Consider the following 22493-nt stretch of genomic DNA (forward strand, 5'->3'; position numbering starts at 1 on the left):
AGACAATTTACTAAACAGTGGAATTTTATACATAAGACAAGTAGTCCATTATATCCGCAAAGTAACGGTTTAGCGGAAAGATATATACAAACAGTAAAAAATATGTTTAAAAAATGTGATTATGAAAGTAAAGATAAAAGTTTAGCATTATTAGAATATAGAAATACACCAATATCAAGTGAATTTGGTTACAAATCTCCAGCAGAATTGTTGATGAATAGGAAAATATCAGGATTGTTACCTCATCAACAAGAGATAAGTAAAGAAAATAGAGATATTCAGAATAGTTTATATAAGAATGCTTGGAAATATAAGAAATATTATGATAGAAATACAAGAAAATTAAAAGATTTAGGGAAAGGAGAAAAGGTAATATTAAAAGATAGTAATACTAAAAAACCATTATCATATGCTAAAGTAGTAAGTAAGGATGATAGACCTAATTCATTTAAAATTGTAACTGAAAATGACCAAAGGTTGGATAGGAATAGGAGATACCTTTTAAAGTGTAATGATCAAAGCGAAATGAAAATAGAAACTGGTAGAAATTATGATAGTATTGAAATAGATGATGAAAATAGTGTAACACAAGATAACTGTAACAATGAAAATTTAGAACTGTGTGATTTAAATCAAAATGTAAATGAGCCTAAAAGTAGAGCCGGAAGGACTATTAAAAAACCTGCGTATTTGAAAGATTATTGTTGATTTGGAAAGAAAGGGGATGTAAGAGATTATGTAATCGATTAGAAAATAATGTTATGTGTCCCATCCCTACACAACACTCTCTCTAGTTCCGGTGCTCAGCCATGTAACATGTCTGTACAATAATATATAATTGTAATGTCCATTTAATCACAATAAATACATTAATAAATAAGAAACCTATCATTATTTTATAGGCAGCTTTTAAGGTCCAGGTTTCAGAAGCATACAGAAAAACAGAAAAAGCAAAAGCCCTGACCATGCGAATTTTCGTGCGGTTGCTGATGTTTCTGTCCGTCCAAACCTTGTCGAGCTTTGTCATCGCAGTTTTCGCCAACGCGATGCGTCTGCAAATCTCTTTTTTGGAGTTCTTGAACCTCTTCGTAGTTATGAAGTAGAGTCGTACGCTGATTGGTCGCAGATCGATCAATGGTCATCACCTTGGTCTTGTCACGGTTTACAGTGAGTCCCATCATGGAACTTGCGTTTTCCAAACGTTGTAGTAATTCAGCCATTTCTTCCTCTGATGAGGCAAATAGAGTGGTATCATCGGCGTATCGAAGATTAGATACTTTGGATCCGCCAATGCGTATTCCTTCCTCCCATCCATTAAGGGCTTTGCGCATTATGTATTCGCCGTAGATGTTGAAAAGGATGGGAGATAATACACATCCCCGCCTCACTCCTTTTTCAAAACGGAACTTGTTAGACGTCGCATTGCCCACGGTTACCGTCCCGTGACTCGCATCGTACAGGGCGTCGATAAGTCGCACAAGGTGATTGGGAACACCCATCTCTGAAAGGACAGTCCAGAGGTCCCGCCACCTAACGCAGTCAAAAGCCTTTTGGTAGTCGACGAAACACATCACAACAGTGGTATAAAATTCATAGCATTTCTCCACTATCAACCTCAAGTTCAAGATCTGTTCTCTGGTTCCCCTTCCTTTTACAAAACCCGCTTGTTCCTGGGGGATTTGCCAATCCAGGAAGGATCTAAGGCGAGAATTGATGACATGCAGTAGGACCTTGTTCGCATGTGATATTAATGCAAGAGTGCGGTAGTTACCACATTCTCTAACAGAGCCTTTCTTATGTAGTGGGATTATAGCTGAGTGTGTCCAATCGGTTGGCCATTTACAGGTTTTCCAAACTGCGTTGCAGACTCGGTGAAGCAGATTTATCCCCAGTTCTCCAAGAGCTTTGAGGGCCTCCGCGCTTATCAGATCGGCGCCAGGGGCTTTGTTTCGCTTGAGTTTCCTAATGGCATCTTGAACTTCTGAGCGAAGAATCACAGGCTCAAACTCAGCTACAGTTCGCATGTGTGTGTTAGTGCAATTACCAGTGCATGGATCTTTATATAGCTCACTGCAGTAATCGCACCAACGCTCTGCGGCCATGTTGACATCATGGATCTGGTTACCCTGTTTATCGTTGATGACCCATGACTTAGGTTTGAATTCGCGTGTGACCTGGCGTATTTTTTTGAAAAGATCCGCCGTTTGATGTTTATTTGCGTCAGCTTCGATTTCCTTGCACATTTGGTCAAGCAAGTGGTTTTTGTCTCGTCTGCACATGCGTTGTATGCGACGGTTCAGATCCGAGTACGCAGGCAATCTCATCTCGGAGAGGTTCTTGCATTTGAGTTGTTTCCGCTCATGAATCAGTTGCCAAGTGTCATCAGCAATCCAATCTTTCTTGGTGTAAGGCGTTTTTGGTAGCGACGACAGCGTATTACTAATAGTGGACTTTAGCATACGCCACAGTTCCTCCGGATCGTCTTGAGTGATCGGGGAAAAGATCACTTGAGACAATTTCCCCTCCACCTTCTTCTGAAAGAAGTTGGCTTCGGTGTATGAAAGATAAAAGGATTTAGTGGCGCCCTTGCGCCGTGCTCTGAAACGAGTGTGTAGATCTGCAACCAAAAGTTGATGGTCACTCCCACAGTCCGCGCCAGGGAAGGTTCTAGCGTTGGAGACAGAAGACCTCCAGCGACTAGGAACGACTATGTAGTCAATGTGATTTCTATAGCGATTCCCTGGCGACTACCAAGTCCATAGCCTACGGACGTGATGTTTGAAACAGGTGTTTGTGAGTCAGACTGTGAGACACACAGAAGTCCAGGAACCTCTCACCGCGCTCGTTGCGGACACCAATCCCGTGTCTTCCCACCACATGACGCAAGTGGTCGTCACTTATAGTATCGCCAACCTTCGCGTTCTAGTCTCCCTGAATTATAAGAACTTCACGCTTGGAGATACCAGATATTGTGAAATCCAGTTTATCGTAGAAGTCATCTATGTCCTCTTCAGATGATTGGGCAGTGGGAGCATAAACCTGTATAATGCTAAGCGGCAAAGGTTTGCAGTTTGGGTCCGCCTAGCGAAGGTTATTAGTAAGACAGATTCTATGTCGTACTCATTTTATTAACGTAATAAAGACCGTGAAACGACTTTTCATTTATTCACTATCCAATTCTGATACCCTTAATAAATATGCAACGCAAACGTCATACGTGACCTTTTAAATACACGGCTCCAAAATACTTAAGCAAATGTTTTCTTCGGTCGGTTACAACGATATAAGCAGAGGCCGATACGAGTTTTTATTATTTACCTGAACAATTAACAGGCAAGGCTGGCAACAGTGCTCTGAAGCAAAACTGGTTACCACTATTGCCGATCTCAATGCCAAGGTAATAACGTACTTTGCTGACAACCCTCAATTTCTTTGACCGACTTTGGCCCTTACGTAAGCTATTAAATTGACTTAAATGACAGATTAAATATTATTACGTCCTTTATGAATTGTTTATAGCTTCCTGACTTCATACGATATATTTTTAGATATTAAATCTATATTTTGCATAGTTGTTCGAGCGTGCATATTATAAACTATTACGTTCGATTCATATCAGTTGTATCTCAATTTATAACGTTGATAAATAGAGTGGCCACTTTACTTTGATTTATCTATAAATATGTGTTAACGATTGCAGTGCTATATTTACATATATGTTTACATGAATACGTTTAAGTGTTGTGAGTATTATTTAGATCGGGACAGGAAATTGTTTCGAATAATTCTCATTAGGCTTAGGCGACATTCAGTTGCGCGGATGGGTGTTTGGGCGTTGAGAGGGTATATTCAATTATATGAGCAGTGTTTAAAAAAGTAAACAAGCCTGTGTTGGACTGGTATGGCGGATCATGTTCCAAAGTCTGTTAATTTGGAAAGTTGAAGGATGCGTGTCCCACCAGTGCGATATTTATAGAGTTAACAAAACCTATCACTGAGAGTTCTGATAACTAGCTTATTACCGTATTTTTATAAATTGTTTGTACCAATTTTCTCTTATTCTCTGTTCGGATCTTGGAACGTTATATTGTGTGGTCAAACCTTTTTTAAATGAAAGCTTAAGTCGATGATTTTATATAACAAGCGTTGAGTGCACGTAGGTACTTTGCTGGCCTATTTACGCATGTGCTCACTTCAAATATATTAACATTCAATTATTTATATTGTAAAATGGTTTATAAATTTTATCCTGTTTGTCACGTTACTCTTTTCAGAGCAGCATATTTTGTGTGACGTGTTCACGTCAATGTTCTTGAATATAGTCATAAGAGTTAGGTATATCATCAGTTGTCACGGACGAGTTTTCTCTTTACATAATCATATTTTATTACAAATACTTATATACTGAAATTAAACTAATTTTCCGGATTCTATCGCGGTTTTTTGTTTTTTATTTTTCTCCCGACGTTTCGAAGACTGCAGCCTTCATGGTCACGGGGGGAACTGAGGTGTTGTTCATCCGCAAAGTCAAAGTTACAGTTAGTTACTGTGAGCTCATTCTGCGTAGATCGGACCACCAACAGCTAAAAATTTTCATAATTATTAAATTAATTCGTAGTTTGGTTGCCATATGATTATTTGCGAGTCATCCTTAATTTTTCAAATTTATTTTGACTGTTGTTGGTCTTTGATTTTCATTAAGAACAACTAAACGAAACACATGGTGATTTTAAGATCCCTATAAATTACAAGGTCACATAAGACGTGAATATATCCCACGTCACACGCCCTTCGTGTATTACTTATCATTTGGAGATCTAGGCATAAAAAATAAGGGATACCATAAATCTTACGCAAAGGTATTTTAAGTGTTAAATCGAAGCATCGGTTTACAATACTGATTTCCTTTGTAGAAACTCAGCTTTAAATACAAAGGAAATTAGCATTCGTTCCACTTTCACCGACGCAGTCACGGGTTTACTCATAAATATGTTTCTTTGTTTTTGCGGCGGAATTATAAAGACTGGATTGTGTTAGCAAATATACCTAAGAAATTTGCCAACGTTTACACGCACTAATATTTATTACTCTCCGCGCAGTGGTAAGGATACAACGCAATAAAAGTGCTTACTGTTGGTATATGTATTTAGATAGCTATGTGCTGCATAATATGGACCTCATTAGTATTTGCCTTCTTGGTTTAATGGCGGAATCTTTGAATGTAAGACGTCTTAGTTTCGATTTTGTTCTGTAATTAACTCGACTTGGATCGTTCCACAAACGATTTTCATAAGGCGGGCTGACCTGACCACTAAATTAAAGCTTTTGTGCAATATTATGAATATTTAAAGAAGGTTACGTAAATTCAATTTAGGATGGGCCAAAAATGTTAATGATAATCACAGGTTAAGTAAACTTGATCAGAGGTTTTCAATTGAGAATAGATAAAGCCTTTCACTCTTACAAGTTACATTTTACTTAAAACAATAAAACAACTACATATTTCATTATATAGAATTTAAGCTGTAAAAAAGTATAATTTTTTTTATAATATGATCGTGTCAATCGTTTAAATTTCATCACTCTAGCAGAGCACAATAAATAATATTAATAATGTGGTATGATCATTTGACGTGGAGATAATATTATCCTATACAAAAATAGATTTGCATGTTTCTTTCATAAATACGTTTATATAAACAAAAGATAACCCTTGATGTCTTGAATATTGATGTCATATGTAGTTTGGAATTAAAGGCCGTCATTCGTACGCACTATTTGCAATTAACGCTAAATAATGAATGGGCATGCGTAGTACTTAACGTCAGTTAAGAGTTCTATCTCTCTTGGACCCGGGGTTAACGTATTATCAACTGTTTAATGCCTTTATGTCGAAGTTCTCATCGCGTGATTAGCGGGTTTGGTTTATAGCGTATTTCTCGTAATAATGATTGGGGAGTTTTTTTTATATTACATCTCTTACCAACTTTACGTTGCTACGAGGCTAAATTTCTATGTTTCTCGATATGTTGATAGAAAATGTAGTAATTTTTTCTTATGCGGCACCAAACGTTTGAGTTATGTTATGCTATTATATGATTTAGTTAGCATAAATATGTCGTTAGATAATATTGCATAGTTTATAATATGGTTTGTGAACGAGTGTGATTGTCACGGTCCTTAAGTCACGACTGGCCAGCGAGTACCCGCCTCGTGTCGGCTACTCGTAGGAATTGATCGCATAAAAGTGCTTTAATATTTATGGAAATATAGATGAATACCTGTTTTAAGACCGATATTATCGTCGTAAGAGTTGAATTACCCAATAGTTAGATTGTAGAAGTATATTGTATTACTCGTAGAGTTTATATTATGTGTAGTATTGTTATGCTGTAATAATCGTGGTGGAACAATAAAAGTTTCACGTATTATTTTCGTCTCATCATGTTATATTTTACGACAAAAATCCAGATGAAATAGAATAAATTTATCTAAATGTAATATTCGGAGTGCGTCGTGCAAAAACGAATTAATTATAAGCATAATAATAAAGCTATTAATTGTGACAGCAATATTTACGTACAATAAGTAATAAAACAATCAGGGCCCTTATTCTGTATGATAGTGTAAACGCGTAACGCGGCCGTGTCATGTTATCTTCGAGAAATGTGCGTGGAATGGTATTCTGTAAGCCAAATTTCTATAGTCCCTAAACATGATGCGTTGTGTTACGTGCTTGTTACGCACTGTCAAAATAACGTGCGGGATAGAGAATAAGGCCCCAGGCTTTAACTGATTAGTTCAAATATTTGATAAACCAAATACTAAATGACAAATGTCACGATACGTTAGAGATATCATACCAACATAAAAAGCAATGACAATTCCATTAATAAAGACGACAAACACTTCCTAAAGGCGTAAAACGGTATGCACAATACATACATACACGTACAAGTACATAACGAATCAAATTTAAATATTCGAACCTATTGTTTTTGTTCACTATCTCGTATTGAGAAGATGTCGCGCGTTGTATGACGCAGATTGCGATAATACATACGAAGCGAAACAGCTAAATGTTTCTTTGAATACGATAGCAAAACTCGTGATATATATTAAAAATATTTAACATTTTAGATTAACTTTTCGACCACTTGATAAGCATACGTCAGTGCATCAAATGCGACGTTCTGCGGCATTTTAAGTTCAATAAAATAGTTAAAAAAAAATGTTTTTTGACAGCGTTGTATTGATGTTCCAATAGACCTTTGCGTTTTGTTACGTGGTTACGACTTACAACTACTTTTACTCAATATCTATAACAATCATGGTATGCAGCTAAAAAGTTTATTTGAAAGATAAGAAATTGTCCATCTGTGTTGTTAATTGTCATAAGTTGGATCTTATGACGGTAATGTTTACTTTTAAGAGAACAGTTTTACACAGACTCTACCGGAAGTTATTTACTTCCTACTACCTATACGACGTCGAAGTCATAAAAATATCCCATCAGTTATAATTATAATATTGATTTTAACGGCATGTCAGTTTGGAAAGTAATAATCATAATACGTACAGTTTGTATGAATGTTACGTTAATTCGACTTAATTATTCAAATTTTAATAATTTTATGTCCTTATTCTAACATATTATGTTGAAATTTGCAATATTCTTCCGACGTATACATATTTCTACAGATTATATAGATACATAATATAAACATTTGTATATTAAGTAAGGCGCGCAGACGCTGTCAACTTGCCGTCGAGTCGAGTATATTTATGTTATGATTGGTTTCGAACTCGTCGCAAACGATAACGATAATTGATAAGCAATACATAAGTAACTTCGAAAAGTCAGAGGTATGTGCCTTAGGTTTTAAACTTCCGGACATTCTTTTTGGCATACCATTTCATTCCCAACTCGAATGTCGTGCACCTTTGCATAGTAACATTCTAGAACATTGTATATAAATTTGTTACAAAACTTTTATAACGTTATCCTGAATAAGAATTATTTATTCATGGAGTCCAATTGTAGATATGCTGATGTGTAAAAAATGTATCAGCGTCAGTTAAACCCAATTCCAATTTACTGTGATATTCTGTATCGCTTTACGACAAATCTGCCATGTCAAATTCAAAACGTAAAAGACACACAGTTAATGCTTTTCTTCTATCTTCGCATTGACGCATTTATTTTTCTTTTATTTTAATAGAGTAGCAAAGCAAAGCATTCGGTCGGAGCAGTTAAACTAGGAACGGTCTTGAACTACCAACACATTTTTTATCATTTGGTACAAATAGGCAGAGTACATATTTTTACACTTCATTATTAACAAGGAACCGCAAATACACTACATAAGACAAAATATTCAACATATTAGTAGTTTATGTCTAAACCATCTAAAATAAGGCCGTTATATTAAGTAATATCGTAATAGTATATGATTAATTCATATCAAATGACGAAATTTAAACACATTTAGCAATAATATAGCATGGGGTCACGTCTTGAAATATTTTATTTTTTTACGTTAAATGTGACGTTGCAGTGCCGCTTTGATATAAAGATTATAGATAAATCGCACATGATGTCACAAAAAAACATATTACATATTTTAAATTATACGAACAGGCGACATGTTCGTGTCACTAGAGTTCACCAGTTCGTTCCTCAGTTTTAAATGTCCCTCTAAATATAGGAGTATCATGTTGATTATGCGTAGGTAGGTTTTAACTGAGGCCAACCATGTTGAATGTACATTATAATATTTAGTTTCAAACATAACAAAGAGGAAATTCACTTGTTTGTCGGATACGCATGTTAAATAGGTATCATTTACATTCATAAAGCTGTTACAAATAAAAAATTATGTTTATTAGCATCAGAATATTTGTTCGAAGGAGGAATTCAATTAGCGTCTCTTTATATGGAGTTATCGAAAGGAGCGTAAGTGGTGTGGCCCGATTTGGCGCCACGTGTTCCCCGGTACCTACGCGGGCACCGGACGAGCTCATTTAGGTCATTAGCCGCACGCGTCACCGGCCCTCATCAGACACTGCGTCACCACTCGCTACCCGACACACCTGTGACATCCGTGATTCTACACAGAGTATGGGACCACACCACGAACTATACCTGCAGTATAACATATACCTACCACTAAAGCAACACCCCCTACCACACATTATCAGGATTTACGCATGTTAATGAATGTAAATGAATCGATTTTTAAACAAAGCTATGCCAATTACGAATTAAATGTCTTGTATGTTGCAAACTTTTAATTAAATTCCTCTTAACAGGATATTATATATAAATGATGTTTTAGCAAGATTTATGTATTTGTATGTTTTCGCAGTGTAAAATCACAATGAGCAATTAATGGCATTTTCACACAAGCATGTAACTACCTTTTCATAAATTTTATTATTTTAATATAGATAGTCGATAAAGAAAATATATTGAAGAATTGTTTGTAAACGCGTCAGTAGATGTTTTGTTTATAATACCTACCATTTTAAACAAAATTATAGAGCAAAGTTATACATGACGACACTACATTTAGTACAAAAAATCTCGTATCCTCGATTGTCCGAAAATACATAATATATTATGTAGGTCGTTCAACGCTTTTTTATAGTGGAAGATATTTTGCTTCGTGTTTTTATACAGAACCTGCAACATTTGATATGAAATGATACCACTAGCATTTCGATGCTGTTTGAGGTTTGTCTATCACTATGTGTGTTAAGATTCTTACATTATATGAAATAAAGTACGTAATAAAAAAATAAATTTATCTAATTGTAAGTAATAAAAAAATGCAACGCACAATCTATCTTATGATTGAATGGTAATAAAACTTGAAGAATATCGTATCGTTTCGAAATTAACCATAAAGTGAGCTTTATGCCATCATGAAAATAATAAATCCCAAATAGTTTTATTTTAAAGCTTATTCAGCCTCACTATCCTAGAAATACGTGTAAACTGTAAAATTGTATCAGCAAAGTCCTTCCACGCCAGAAGAGCAGTTTCAGGGAACATTTCCCCGATTTAAATTAAGTAGCAAAAGCTGCAAAACATGTTGATTGCATAGAGCGCAACAAAATTATTTTTGTAATGATAAAAATAACCTTTTTTAAAAAAGAATAACGTTATACCTCGCATTATTAATATAGGTACGTATTGTCACGACCTTAACCCAAATAATTGTTCGGCGTTGGCAATACTTTCAAATTTTAGTATAGTGTTCGCCTTAACATAACTAACTAAGCACAACTTCTGTATCTGGATGTAAAACAAATATTTCTTTTTAACGATAAAATAAATGGTTCTTCTGTGCTTTATTTATGTAAGTGTCTGTGTTATGTATTTTATCACCTTGTTTTGGTAGAGGCACATTGATGTAATGAGCTTAGTGAAATGTATAATGCAGGATATTAAGAATGTTGTAATGCCTAGATTACACGTCTGAGTTACGTAACCCAAGTATTTGAAGGACACGGCAAGTGCGCGTGTTCAACAACCGAGGTTATTATACTGCGGGGCACTTTAAAAATCTCCATGAATTTTCTGGAGGATGTTTTTGGAATAACAAGCAATATTATTTAAAAAATGTTACATATCAAGCAGGGCAGTTTACATAATAAAACCATAAGGTGTATGATAATAATTTTATGTATCAAACCTTAATATATACTAGCCGCATTTAAATTTACGTTAGACTAGTGTGTATTTTTTTTTAAATAACTCATAATCTCTTCAATAATATTTTCGTACTTTAAGTTTTAACCCGTCAATTATACTTACCTACAATAATGGTGGAATTAAAGTGGTTTTGAAGCCTTATTTTGTTTTTATATAAGCGCAAAGTGAGCGTAATGTATTATATATCCCCGCATATAGGGGTTGTTACAAGTTTAAGGTGTGTATATATGTAACTGTATGTTTATCTGTGGTCTCGTAGCTTCCAAACGAATGGACAGATTTTAAAGCTGTTTTTTTTTCAATTCTGACGTGATCGGAATGGGTCTTGGTTATAATTTATGAAGATCCGTTCAGGCGTTTGAAGATCATCAGTCCATTCTCTATTTTTACAGCTCTGATGGATTTTAAATTTAGTATACTATTACTTCGGTGGTATTTCTAAGACATTCAGACATGGCAAGCATGATCTGATGATGCAGCATTAAATAGTCTATGGGATACTCAAACAGTCACTTACAGCAGATATAGCGTGTTTGGGTTTTAAAGAGTGGTGGCGTATATTACGTGGAGAAAATAGTAGAGACAACTTAATTAAAAAAATTGAATCACAATGAAATTAAAAATTTAAATAATGCGTGACACTAAATAGCCTAACCGCAAAACAAATATTTATATCCCCTCGGTCCGAGTTTCGGCCCCCGACATGATAACTATTGGATCAAAATATTAGATATAAGATAAGATAATAAAGTTAAAGGACCAACAAACACATTTTATTTATTTTCTCTTCAGAATTTTTTGTTTGTGTCGGGAGTTATTTATTTTTTTGCATAATAGGCATTTTATATTGTGGTGTTTTTATGATCTGTTTTATCTTCCTGAGATAGTTATATTTTTCCTATTGTGTGGTTTCAATTGAAGAAATACAACCCAACTGCTCAAGATTTGCTCTACAAATCCACGGGTTTTCATAATAAAGTTTTGCAGAATTGTTACGTATTGAAGCATTTTAAAACATTATGCAGCTGTATATTTTATATAAGATTCCCAAATGGCTTGCAGAAGAGAAAACCTCGCTTGCTTATGTAGTATACGAAAGAAAAAATGTGAATAAATATCAATGTAGTACTATTCAACGAATTTTAAAGTTTCGACACGTATGTATATTGTATGATGTGGAAAGTGACGCAATCTATAGCCTTGCGTGTGAAGCGCCCTATTTCTGAACAACGCTCAGACCATAATATGAAGCTTCATATAAAGCATATAAGTTCTTATGCACTTAAAGTTAATTTTGAAAAAAAAAATGTCATATGTGAAAAATAAATGTTAAAAATAATATGTCTTTAGGGCTTAGGAACCTTACCATATTATAATAAACAGCTAGCAGTTTTAGGCGTTGAATGATTATTGTTAAATTATTATAAAAGAAAAAATTTACCTGTGTAAATAAATATTTTGCATATTGGTCGTTTTTTCCATTCTTAAAAAGATACGAAACTTGAATAAAAAAAAAAGTATTGTATAGCCGAACAAAACTTCAGCTAGTTTTACTTCAACTTCTTTTTTTCGACAGACGTAGGCATGACAATAGCTCATTGATGTTATCAAAAATAAGACAAATGGCTGGGTGGACATACACTTAATCAAATTTAGTATCAAAATCAGTATGCGTGGCTTGTGTACGCTCTATAATCTTAATGTTGTAGAACCTGTTTTACTTGTAAGATTGTACGCAACATTTTTTGTACTCGCTACATAATCACCACTTCATGAATGATAATCGGTTTCAAACCGATTCCATTTATGAATCCTCATACAGATATTTCACTCAATTTAATTTTGTTTATTTTCAGACAAAATGCCATATAATGTATTGTCATAATATTTAAATGATGAATTTTAGAAAGTACAACCTGACCATTCATGCAGTATGGAGATTTTCATATAATCATGAAAATTCTTGTTACTTTATGTTTATTTAGAGATTTCTTGATAAAACGAAATGTAATTCTTTTATAACGTGTGGCTTTTCGACAAGGATAAAAACAACTTTTTTTGTGTTTCTGGAAACCATAAATGTAAGTAATAGAAACTTGTAAATGTATTCAGATGATTAGGTTGTCATTCTCGTTGAGTGAAACTAAAGGCTAAACTAAACTAAACTGAAACTAGTTCTTGATGAATTCCATGACCAAGCCTGACACAATTGTTCATCAAACTGGGGTCATTCGCACCGTTTTCCTGTGTGTAATTGCCAATCGAGAACCTTCCTTAATGTATTTGTCCTAAGTATGTATGATAATAAAAAAACTCCAATGGCCTATCAACTATAGTGTGACCAAATTTAATTTTTTCTATAAGTAATCAGCACCGATAAATATCAGAATTTGTTTACGCCTACATGAATTTATAGAACACGTCAATTATACATCCATTATTTATGTGGCGAGTATATGATGATAAGTAAATAAAAGTGACTAGCAAAAGAGGTGTTCGTTACAAAACATATTATGCCGACCCGATAACTTAAGCGTCATGTGTAAAGTAACATCAGATCAAACCATGTGGTGAATAAATTTTGATTATATAATAGAGTTATAACATTTTGGACATGTTCGATGAATATTATACATTTTTCAATCTTGCAACACCGATGCCTACAATTTATTGAGACAATAAATTCTTGCAAAAAAAATAAGACATGTTTTATCAATCCCATCAATCGGTATACTGTAGGAAGATAAAATTGGCACGTATATTTATATCATTTGTAAAACAGGATACTTACAAGGATGGCCAATACTTCCCCCTTCCGCTATGTATTCTGAATATTGATTCATTTTTACGAAACATTGATTCGGCTCTTTAGAGACAGAACAGATTAGGTTCGGTACGTGTATAATGCAGCGCACTTGCACTTACAGTACTTTAAGGTAATATTACATTTTCGGTCTTTTATAAATTGAATAGAGTTGTTGATTGCATACTAGCGCTTATTCAAGTTGTCGCAAAAAGTGCGCCCGACTGTGCATTGACACGATTATTCGGATATTTATATTAGATCGTGCAGTCCTCTAAAAATAAATTGTTTGGTATTTTTTACTTTGTATAAATACAATAAAGCCGAAATAGATTTTTAGGGTTCCATACTTCAAAAGGAATCTTTATAGACTTACTTTGTCGCTTGTCTTTCTGTATGTCAAGACTCTTGCTCACAGGAAAGCATAGAGGAATTGATAGATATTTTGATATCGAGATACAAATAACTCGATCTTATTCGGTATTTGTTCGACATTTACTCGAAGTTCGTACGCGAGATATACACTATCCTTACCTGCTGTGAGAAATAGAACTTCTTTAATATGATATATTATGTTCATGGAACGTACCTGGGTAGCAATGGTAGAACTACTTAGATAATATACGAAATTTGTATTTTGTAAGCTGGGTACATACATAATTATGTTGATATCACACAATACATGGAATTCCCTATTTATGACATTTTATTATGATTTGTAATATTAATAAATGACTATAAAAATTTGTCATGGGAGTAATTTAAATTGCTTATGCATGCAATATTACGCCTGTTTCTACGATACCTATAAGTAAATAGCAGAACGAGGTACAATAATATATTGCGAAGTAAAGGTAAAAAAAATACCGTGAAAACTCGGAGAGGCGACCGCGGATATAAAATGACACCGCGTCCTTACGTAAACGATTGGCTTGCGTAGGTTTTTCGGAAACACTTGATTCATCGATGGACGGTAGCTTTAAATGATTCACGTGTAATGCCTCCTTCCGTTCTGTGTTGTTCCCTTATATTGTTAACTTAATGGAATTGATTCATATTACATTATTATGATAATTTATATTATGGTTATTTTTCTCAAAAATATACATCAAGTCAACCGTGTCTATTCTATTGATATCCGACTCACGTAAATTATTTTTGGAAGCAAATATTTAAAAAAGTTCGCGTAATTTGGTTTCATATTAATATATATTTCCTAAAGCGAGCTAAGCTCATAGTTTACTCATTTGACGTTAGTGTTCATATGCTAATATTTAATGGATAATTGTTTTCACGGGCGTAGCAAAAAAATTAAAAATATATTATACATACCTTCGTAGGTTTATTTGAATTTGAGTTTATGTAAGTATTTACGTCAGTGTGCAGCACAATAAAATAATTGTATGAACACATTTTCCTTCTTTATATAAAGTAAATCTGTGCTCTGGGTTTATGAAATTAAGATTCAGTTATTTCACGGAAAAATAAAAGTGCCTATCTGAGTCGATCAACAGGCAGGTAGCGTTCAACTATCAAATATATAATATTATTCATTGTGATTTAAAAGCCGTTTTTGCACCCGTTTATAGACAATAAAAGGCTTCCTTAACTCCTTTCCACTTATAAAGTTCGTTATGCATTTATTGTTAGAAAATCTCGTATTTACTTATACGTAGATGATAATATAGCATTCATCATAATAATATTTGTATGTGATCAATTTTGAGGACTGAAGAGGACATTCACACCAATTTCATTAGCATGACACCTAGTAAAATCGTTTAATAGGCACCTTGGCCCTGTTTGGTGACCGTAACGTTTATCCTCAAACCATGGTGTGTTCCTTACCTTCCGCTTTGGCCACACTTGGTTTGTTAGTTTGTATTCGCGAGCACAGATTTCCGCTTGCCGATATTATTAACATTTGACCCCGAATTGTACGAGACTCAAAAGCACGTTTCGTACATACTCGTACATTGAATTTAATGGCTATTTGAATCGGATACGAATGTACATTTCTTGATATCAAATTAGACTTATAAGATATACTTGTCCTAATATTATTGCGTTTAGATATGTTTATTAAGTATACGGGAGGAAAATTTGTAATAACCTTGCCGAATTTGGAATAACCAAATTGTATAAATGATGTCTGGGTTCGGTTAAAAAGGATAAATCTTGTCGTAACTCATAGTTAATTGTACAATTCTAATTTATTTTAGTTCTTTTTAAAGATATATGAATTTATGTACTAAGGTATGTACTTAGAATAGTCATGTCCTCTACAGGGTAGGAGAATAATGCGATAATACATACAATCCGATACAAATTGGTTTCTAATCCGTGAAGCTTTTGTGTGAGGGTACAGTGACAGTAAATTCGTCCGGTCAGGTGCCAAACACAAGGTTACTTTACAAGGCCTTCATACATCTTAGTACCTACTAATGACAAGAGTTAAAGGGAATATTAATGTTAATAGAAATTATTAATATAAATTATAGATTTTAACGCCCTCTTATACTGAATATCTTTGTATTTAAAAATGTACTGTATGTATTATCTAATAAAAATACGTAAATAAATAGATAAATTTTAACAGGGGCAAATATGTTAAGTAAAAATGCATATTTTGAATTAAATTAAATTAAATAATTCTCTTATAATTTTATCATTTCATATGAAGATTATCAAGTTTCGTTTTAAGTTTATTAACTATGTATAGGTACTTAATTTTGTTTTTATGTAGATACTTTCATAATACGGCAGTGTCCACGACGTCCAGTAATGTGATCGTGAATGGGCAAGGTGGCATTCTTGCACGACCGTTTCCTGTGAACTAACGGCTCATTGTAAAACATTTGTCTATTTGTTTATGTCCAATAGTTCTTGACATGTTAATAAACAGCACTAGTATAAAATTAACATCATATTATGCAGATAAAAATATAACATGCACCTAATGAGTTGACAGAAAAGTGGCAGGACAAAGTCAATACAGGTAACCGGGTATTTAAATAAAACATTATTTCTTACGTGCTAATTTTGCAACGCAATGTTTACGATAAATAACATATTGTCATTGTTTATTTATGTAACATAAGAAACTATAACAAAACAACACATCGCGAAACTAATTACCTAGTCGCAAAATTTAACTTCTTTTTTTTAAGTCTGTTTTTGTTTATGATTTTATACAACAATGTTATTTGTCTCATGCAAGTATGTCACCTAGCGCGGTTAAAACATAAACAACTATAACAAAATACGCACGAGATGAGCTGGCAAGCACCAGCTGTACTAACTCACGCCTCTTGCGAATCCAAACGTTATCTGCGTCATTAAACTTTTCTGAATTAACAACACATCTATTAATCAGCCTAGCTTCCGTCGAAGGAAAATGGCGCCTGAAGTTATCTATTCAGCATTATTTTTTTATGTTAATGTTGACAATATTTAAATTATTTACACAAAACATATACGTTTAAAAATATTACTAAATTTCAACGTCGTGCCTCATATCACTCGGCGATTGTCAATTAGTATTCATATTTTAGTCTATTTCTTTAGTACATTAATATTAAAATGTATTGTTTAGTAAGTTAAAGCATATTAGCAAAAAAATAAATATATTTAAAGTATTGTATTTTGGAACTGGTAACATAAGGTTATGACTTCGGTCACGTGGATCTGTTGTGTGACAAATAGTGTGTAACTTAATGAAGATATACTAAACGAATCTGGAAAGTGCTACTGGTCTTACAGGAAAGAAATAAGAATTGGGGCAGGGTGCTTATTCAGACTTGTAGATATAGTCCTGGTTGGACTCGCGTAATTAAGTCTCGCCTTACAAACCTGACTAGCGTAACACTACCATTTTTAAAGATAGCAAAATTCATTAAAACACCTCCAGTATGTAACTGGTAACAAATCTTCCTTTTTATTTACATAATTATTGTCATGTAAACAATATACTCTATTTCGTATACTATTTTGAGAATCAATAATTGTGAGCGCAGTCTTGCTAAAAAATAGAAAAGTATTTAAAAATATTTAGATATTTGTGTGTTTGATTTCGTGTAAGCAAATAAATTACACTTTTTTCTATTACGTTATCATAAGGGGTATGAAATTAAATTTAAATTATAAAAAAATACGATGAAGATTATTCGTGTCTGTACAAAAGTAAACTCAGGGTGTAGGTAATCTATTAGATGGTGTTAAGCATATTTGACGTGGATATTAGTCGCCGCACACGACTAGCAGTATAGTAAACATTGGAAAAGTACGGTAGAGTAACGATAGACGGTCAATGCAACCGTTCTCGCCTTTGTTCCTTGTCCCCTAACTTGATAACATTTCACTGTCGAGGGTTGGCATCATCATATAAAAATAAAATAACATAACGATCCCAAAAAATAACTCGTCTGACGGTAGAGTAATAGATGTGGTTTAGCGAAATTGTGAATAAAATATTGTTTAGAGATATAAACGTGCTACTATGTAACTTAACAGTTTATTTTTTTAGTTTATTATTCATTTTGGGTAGGTAAGTACTAAATGTTATTTCCAGAAAATTTGCTCATAGAATCTGCTGATAAGTGCAGTCTGCAAGCAGTGGCCTCGAGACATGGCGAGCATTGAACAGAGCGCATTAAAGCCACGCGCCGTCTGTGCATATTGCTTTGCATAGTGCATACCCTGCAACTCCTAGTAATATCTCAGTTGCTGTGACCCTGACCTGACCTATGTTATACGGTATTCAAGGGTAAAATAAACACCATTTGTCAAATGTTACACTTTTCTTAAAATCAATCCATAAAATTCTTTTGAGAACATAATATACCTACGTATGTACCATATATATTGCTTTTAGTCAGATGTGACCGTTTAGAATGTGATAATACAAATTTTACTATCTCGCTTATTATAAATTTTTATAAGCGCAATATCTCTCTCATTATACGTGAATTAATAAATTATTAATACTTACGTATCTAAAGAAAGCTTATGCGCTCATTTTTAAGCGCGCACGGAGAAATAAGATTTGGTATAATGAAAGTTTATAGAACAGAAAAATAAACATACCTACATTACAAATATATTAAATTTGACGGTCGTATTTCGACCACTCGACGACTGCTAGTAAAATTAAACTCCACATAATGATATTATGAAATAATATTATTTGTTTTATCACAATTTCTACAAGTACTTATAACGTGAAATAAATGTACCTAGGTACCTAAATTAGAGAAATTGTTTTTTTTTATATTCTCTGATACCTACCTATTTTTAGCAAATATTTATTTACTATTATAACTATATATTATATGTATACTATATTTAAACAAAGTGAGGAGGTACATAATTCCATTCACATTCCCAGATGTACATACTTTATATATTTTGTGAATTATATTTTCATTTCCGCATTGCATAGGTATAATTTGTTATATAATTTTAACATCTTTTAGTGTCATTAGTTTAACGGCACGGCGCGGCGGTGTATTTGGCCGTTTGTCGTGAACTTCAGAATTCGAATCCCGGGTAGCGCAAGAAAAATCTTGGTTTGGTTATGTTTACACATGTCCGTGTCCAAGATTTCCCTTCAGTCTTCTAATAGCTTTCAAAATTTACCAGGGTGACATGTTGCAGGGATGGCTATATATGTATAAATAATTAAATAATCACAGAAGTATTCTCTTCCCCCCAAAAACAAACGCATAATCCTGGCTGTCAAAAGTTTGTCGCTTAAACATTTTTATAAAATCTTTTTTATTAAATAAAAATTGATAGATCTTCAGTCGTGTAGTTCAATGTCTAATTCTAACATTGGTCCAAATGCTCTCACGAAGTAGCTACATTACTGAGAGATATATGAGTCCGCCATGTTTTATTCATCGATCAATATTTTTTAACTCGTTGGATAGAAAAAAACCCTGAATAGTATATATGACACCATGATAAAAGATTCCCGTAGACGACCATAAAATATTATTTCAATATAAACGTCTAAAGTAGTGAAATATTTTGTTTCATAAACTTACAAAAGCTTCATCACGCTGCACGAATGTAAAAGAGGGTAAATAGTATTTATACATGAATGGTCCAATGCGGCTGCTACTTACTGATTCTCAGAAATCCTATATAAAATGACAGCTTTGTCTTTCGTGGGATCATTGAGTTCGTTAGAGGTCAAGCCTCGGAAGATGGGGCAGCAACCTGTAGAACAATGCATGTTCATAGTGAGTGAGCTGCGATCATTTTCCATCAGTTGGCCCCGTGTATTGGTAACGACTTATAATTAAAAAGTTATGTAATTAATTCATAAATGCCATAACTCACATCTTCATTATATCTCTTTTTACTGAAATAGATTCGAGTATCTAATATATTACCTACAAACAATTTTAAAAACGTCATAGGTATATAATGACTACACATCGGATTATATGCACTATCAAAATGCCGTAATATGCATCAAAAAACGGGCGAAATATGCACAATCAAAAAAACATTTATTATAAGAATTTACGTTTCTTTTCACCTTATATTATATGGTATACGTATATTAATTTAAGTTACATTTATTTAAATATAAATTGTTATTAGTTTGTAGGAGTAATGTTAAGTTTGGCAGTCGCTGTTTATATTCTTGTACTGGCGATGGTGCTTTAAAAAAACTTTTTTTGTAAATGAAATCAATTTATTGACTATCCCTAACTCGTGTATGATCTCATTCGTATCTCGACGTAATCCGTGGGCTAGAAAGGTGATGCCAAGCAATTTTGGGTAGAATACTTTCAGAGCTTGACCAGCTTTCATCATATGAGGCGCGCCGTCAGAAACCAAAACACAATTTTATCATCCATAGAAGGATAGGAAAATAATTATCTAATGGAATCATTTATGAACCAGGCGATAGTTGAATGGTATGTTTTTGTGTCTACGGCTGATACAACATGCCTAACATGTATAACTACTGAAATAAGTACTGCCAATGAAAAAGTATCAAACTTTGCAAAAACGCTATAAAAATAGAATGATTCCATAGGTTTAGGTATTTTGTAAGGCATGCCACGTATTTCCAGTAGTGTCTACGCTCCTATTTTTCTTCTATAACAGGGTCGTAAGAAGACCCCATGATACTAATTTAATTCGAATGCGATTAGTTACTGTCAGTTACTTACGAACATAAATGATAAAATATTAATCTTTATAATTAATACAAATAAGCAAATACTTACCCAGTAGTTGTAAAACCGGTGCCTAAATAGATTTTAATTACTAGTTCAAATGAATTTGTTTTTTTTTCTTTAACTTATCGTAAAAATTTTATACTTAGATATTTTATGATTTAAGTATTTGATTTATGTATGAACATGTTAATCTTTGGTCTGCCTACTGCTTCGATTCAAAAAAATCTTCAACTAATAGCGTGTTACATTATTCCTAGTTGCTATATTTATTTTAATCCCGTGAACAGATTTAAATGCGGGCGGAGCGGGAAGAAAAATAGTTTATAGTAGACTCTATAAGATGAAAACGTTATTACAAGGTACCTATACTAGCGAGTGTGTAAATTAAAAAGCGATTTGTATCTTATTATAAGTAAAAAAAAAAACATTACACACTAATTGCTACTAATGTTATAATCTGCGTGGTTACGCTACAATATTCGTCAGTAAATTAGGAGACAGTTGGCTAGAGAATAGTGAACACAAAACGCCAAGCACCCAGCTGGAACCGAACGTCACGTTTGTTTGCTATTCAGTCGGGTGTACTTCGTCTTTCTTCCCTCTACGTCATGCGCCGAGGACGCCTTACGTCATAGTCCTGGATTGTTTTTCAAACATCATTTTCCAACAGCCATACAATATGTAGTAATTTAAATTAGTATTATATGAGTAATTTAAATTGACCACATAAACTTACGTCAAAAATATTTCCCATTATTGCTCACAATGATAGATACCTACTTTAACATGAATAACACATTGAATTGAAAATTTACAAATCACTATTTAAATTGATGAACAAATAGTCTTGTTGAAAAAATATTTGAAATTTGCTTATAACCGAGATATAGAGTAGGTTATTCTTTCTTACTTGTTTTAAGAATAATATATAAGTACGTCATTTAGATGGAATGTAGAGATATTATACTATTCTCCGTATCCGGCGTCCATAGAAAAATATTTGGTATTTTTATTGGTAGTTCATTTACCTTCAAAACTGAACCCAACGCAAGTGCCTCTTCATGTGTCCAATCAATAAATGCAGTTTACTTATTATGGAAAACGAAGGCGCTAGGAAAACTCAGCGGTGAGTGCGGCGCGCGGGTTGCGGGGGTGCGCACGTCACGGTAAACCCGAGGTCTCTATAAAACCGTAGGCGTCCCTCCCACTGATATCATTCGCAGGCAAGCAGCAGTCGTTAGCTCACGCGCGTTTGCTTGTTGTCCGCATTGTACCTACTCAGTCGCTATCGCTCACTAGTGTCCGTGTCTTGTATATATACACGCACCCAACACTCGTACGCAATGACCGTCACCAGCAAGATGAATAGTGTTTCTCGCCAATCGGTGTTTAGCCGTCTCGGACCCGGAGGGCTTCTTTACGCCGCAAATAAAATATTAGCGGTACGTCATCTCGATGTGCAGTGATTTTAAAATAATGTGAAAGTGAAAACTAATTTTAGTGACTATTCGTGTTTGACGTGGTGTTTAAACGGATATTTTTCGTTGTTCTCAGGTCGCTGTGCCTAGCAAAGAGGAAGAACGTTGGCGTTCCAAGGATGAAGGTGCTCTGTTTAAACGGTGGCGCCGCACCCCAGCACCTGTGGATTCGACCCCTAATACCGCGACATCCACACCTTCAGCACAGCCCTCAGAGTTGTTAAAGTTCCTAGCTATTGTAAGTACCGATAATTATATGACACATTTTATTTACCAGTTCTTAAGTCATCCAC

The 22493-nt window shown here is 34.0% G+C and overlaps 1 protein-coding gene across 4 annotated transcripts in view; it reads left to right on the plus strand.

Annotated features, from left to right (window-relative positions):
* The window catches only part of LOC115453779 (inositol-trisphosphate 3-kinase homolog), an 89045-nt gene that overhangs the window by 65151 nt on the left and 1401 nt on the right, over positions 1 to 22493 (plus strand). For 3 of the 4 annotated variants that reach the window (XM_030182504.2, XM_030182526.2, XM_030182510.2), the window contains one exon: positions 22277 to 22438. In XM_030182504.2, the coding sequence (XP_030038364.2) occupies positions 22277 to 22438 (162 nt within the window). Of the gene's footprint in view, positions 1 to 21920; positions 22165 to 22276; positions 22439 to 22493 lie in introns of those variants that run through there. The other variant, XM_030182518.2, reaches the window with a different exon arrangement.

Source organism: Manduca sexta, chromosome 17 (assembly GCF_014839805.1).
Source record: "Manduca sexta isolate Smith_Timp_Sample1 chromosome 17, JHU_Msex_v1.0, whole genome shotgun sequence".
Taxonomy (NCBI): domain Eukaryota; kingdom Metazoa; phylum Arthropoda; class Insecta; order Lepidoptera; family Sphingidae; genus Manduca; species Manduca sexta.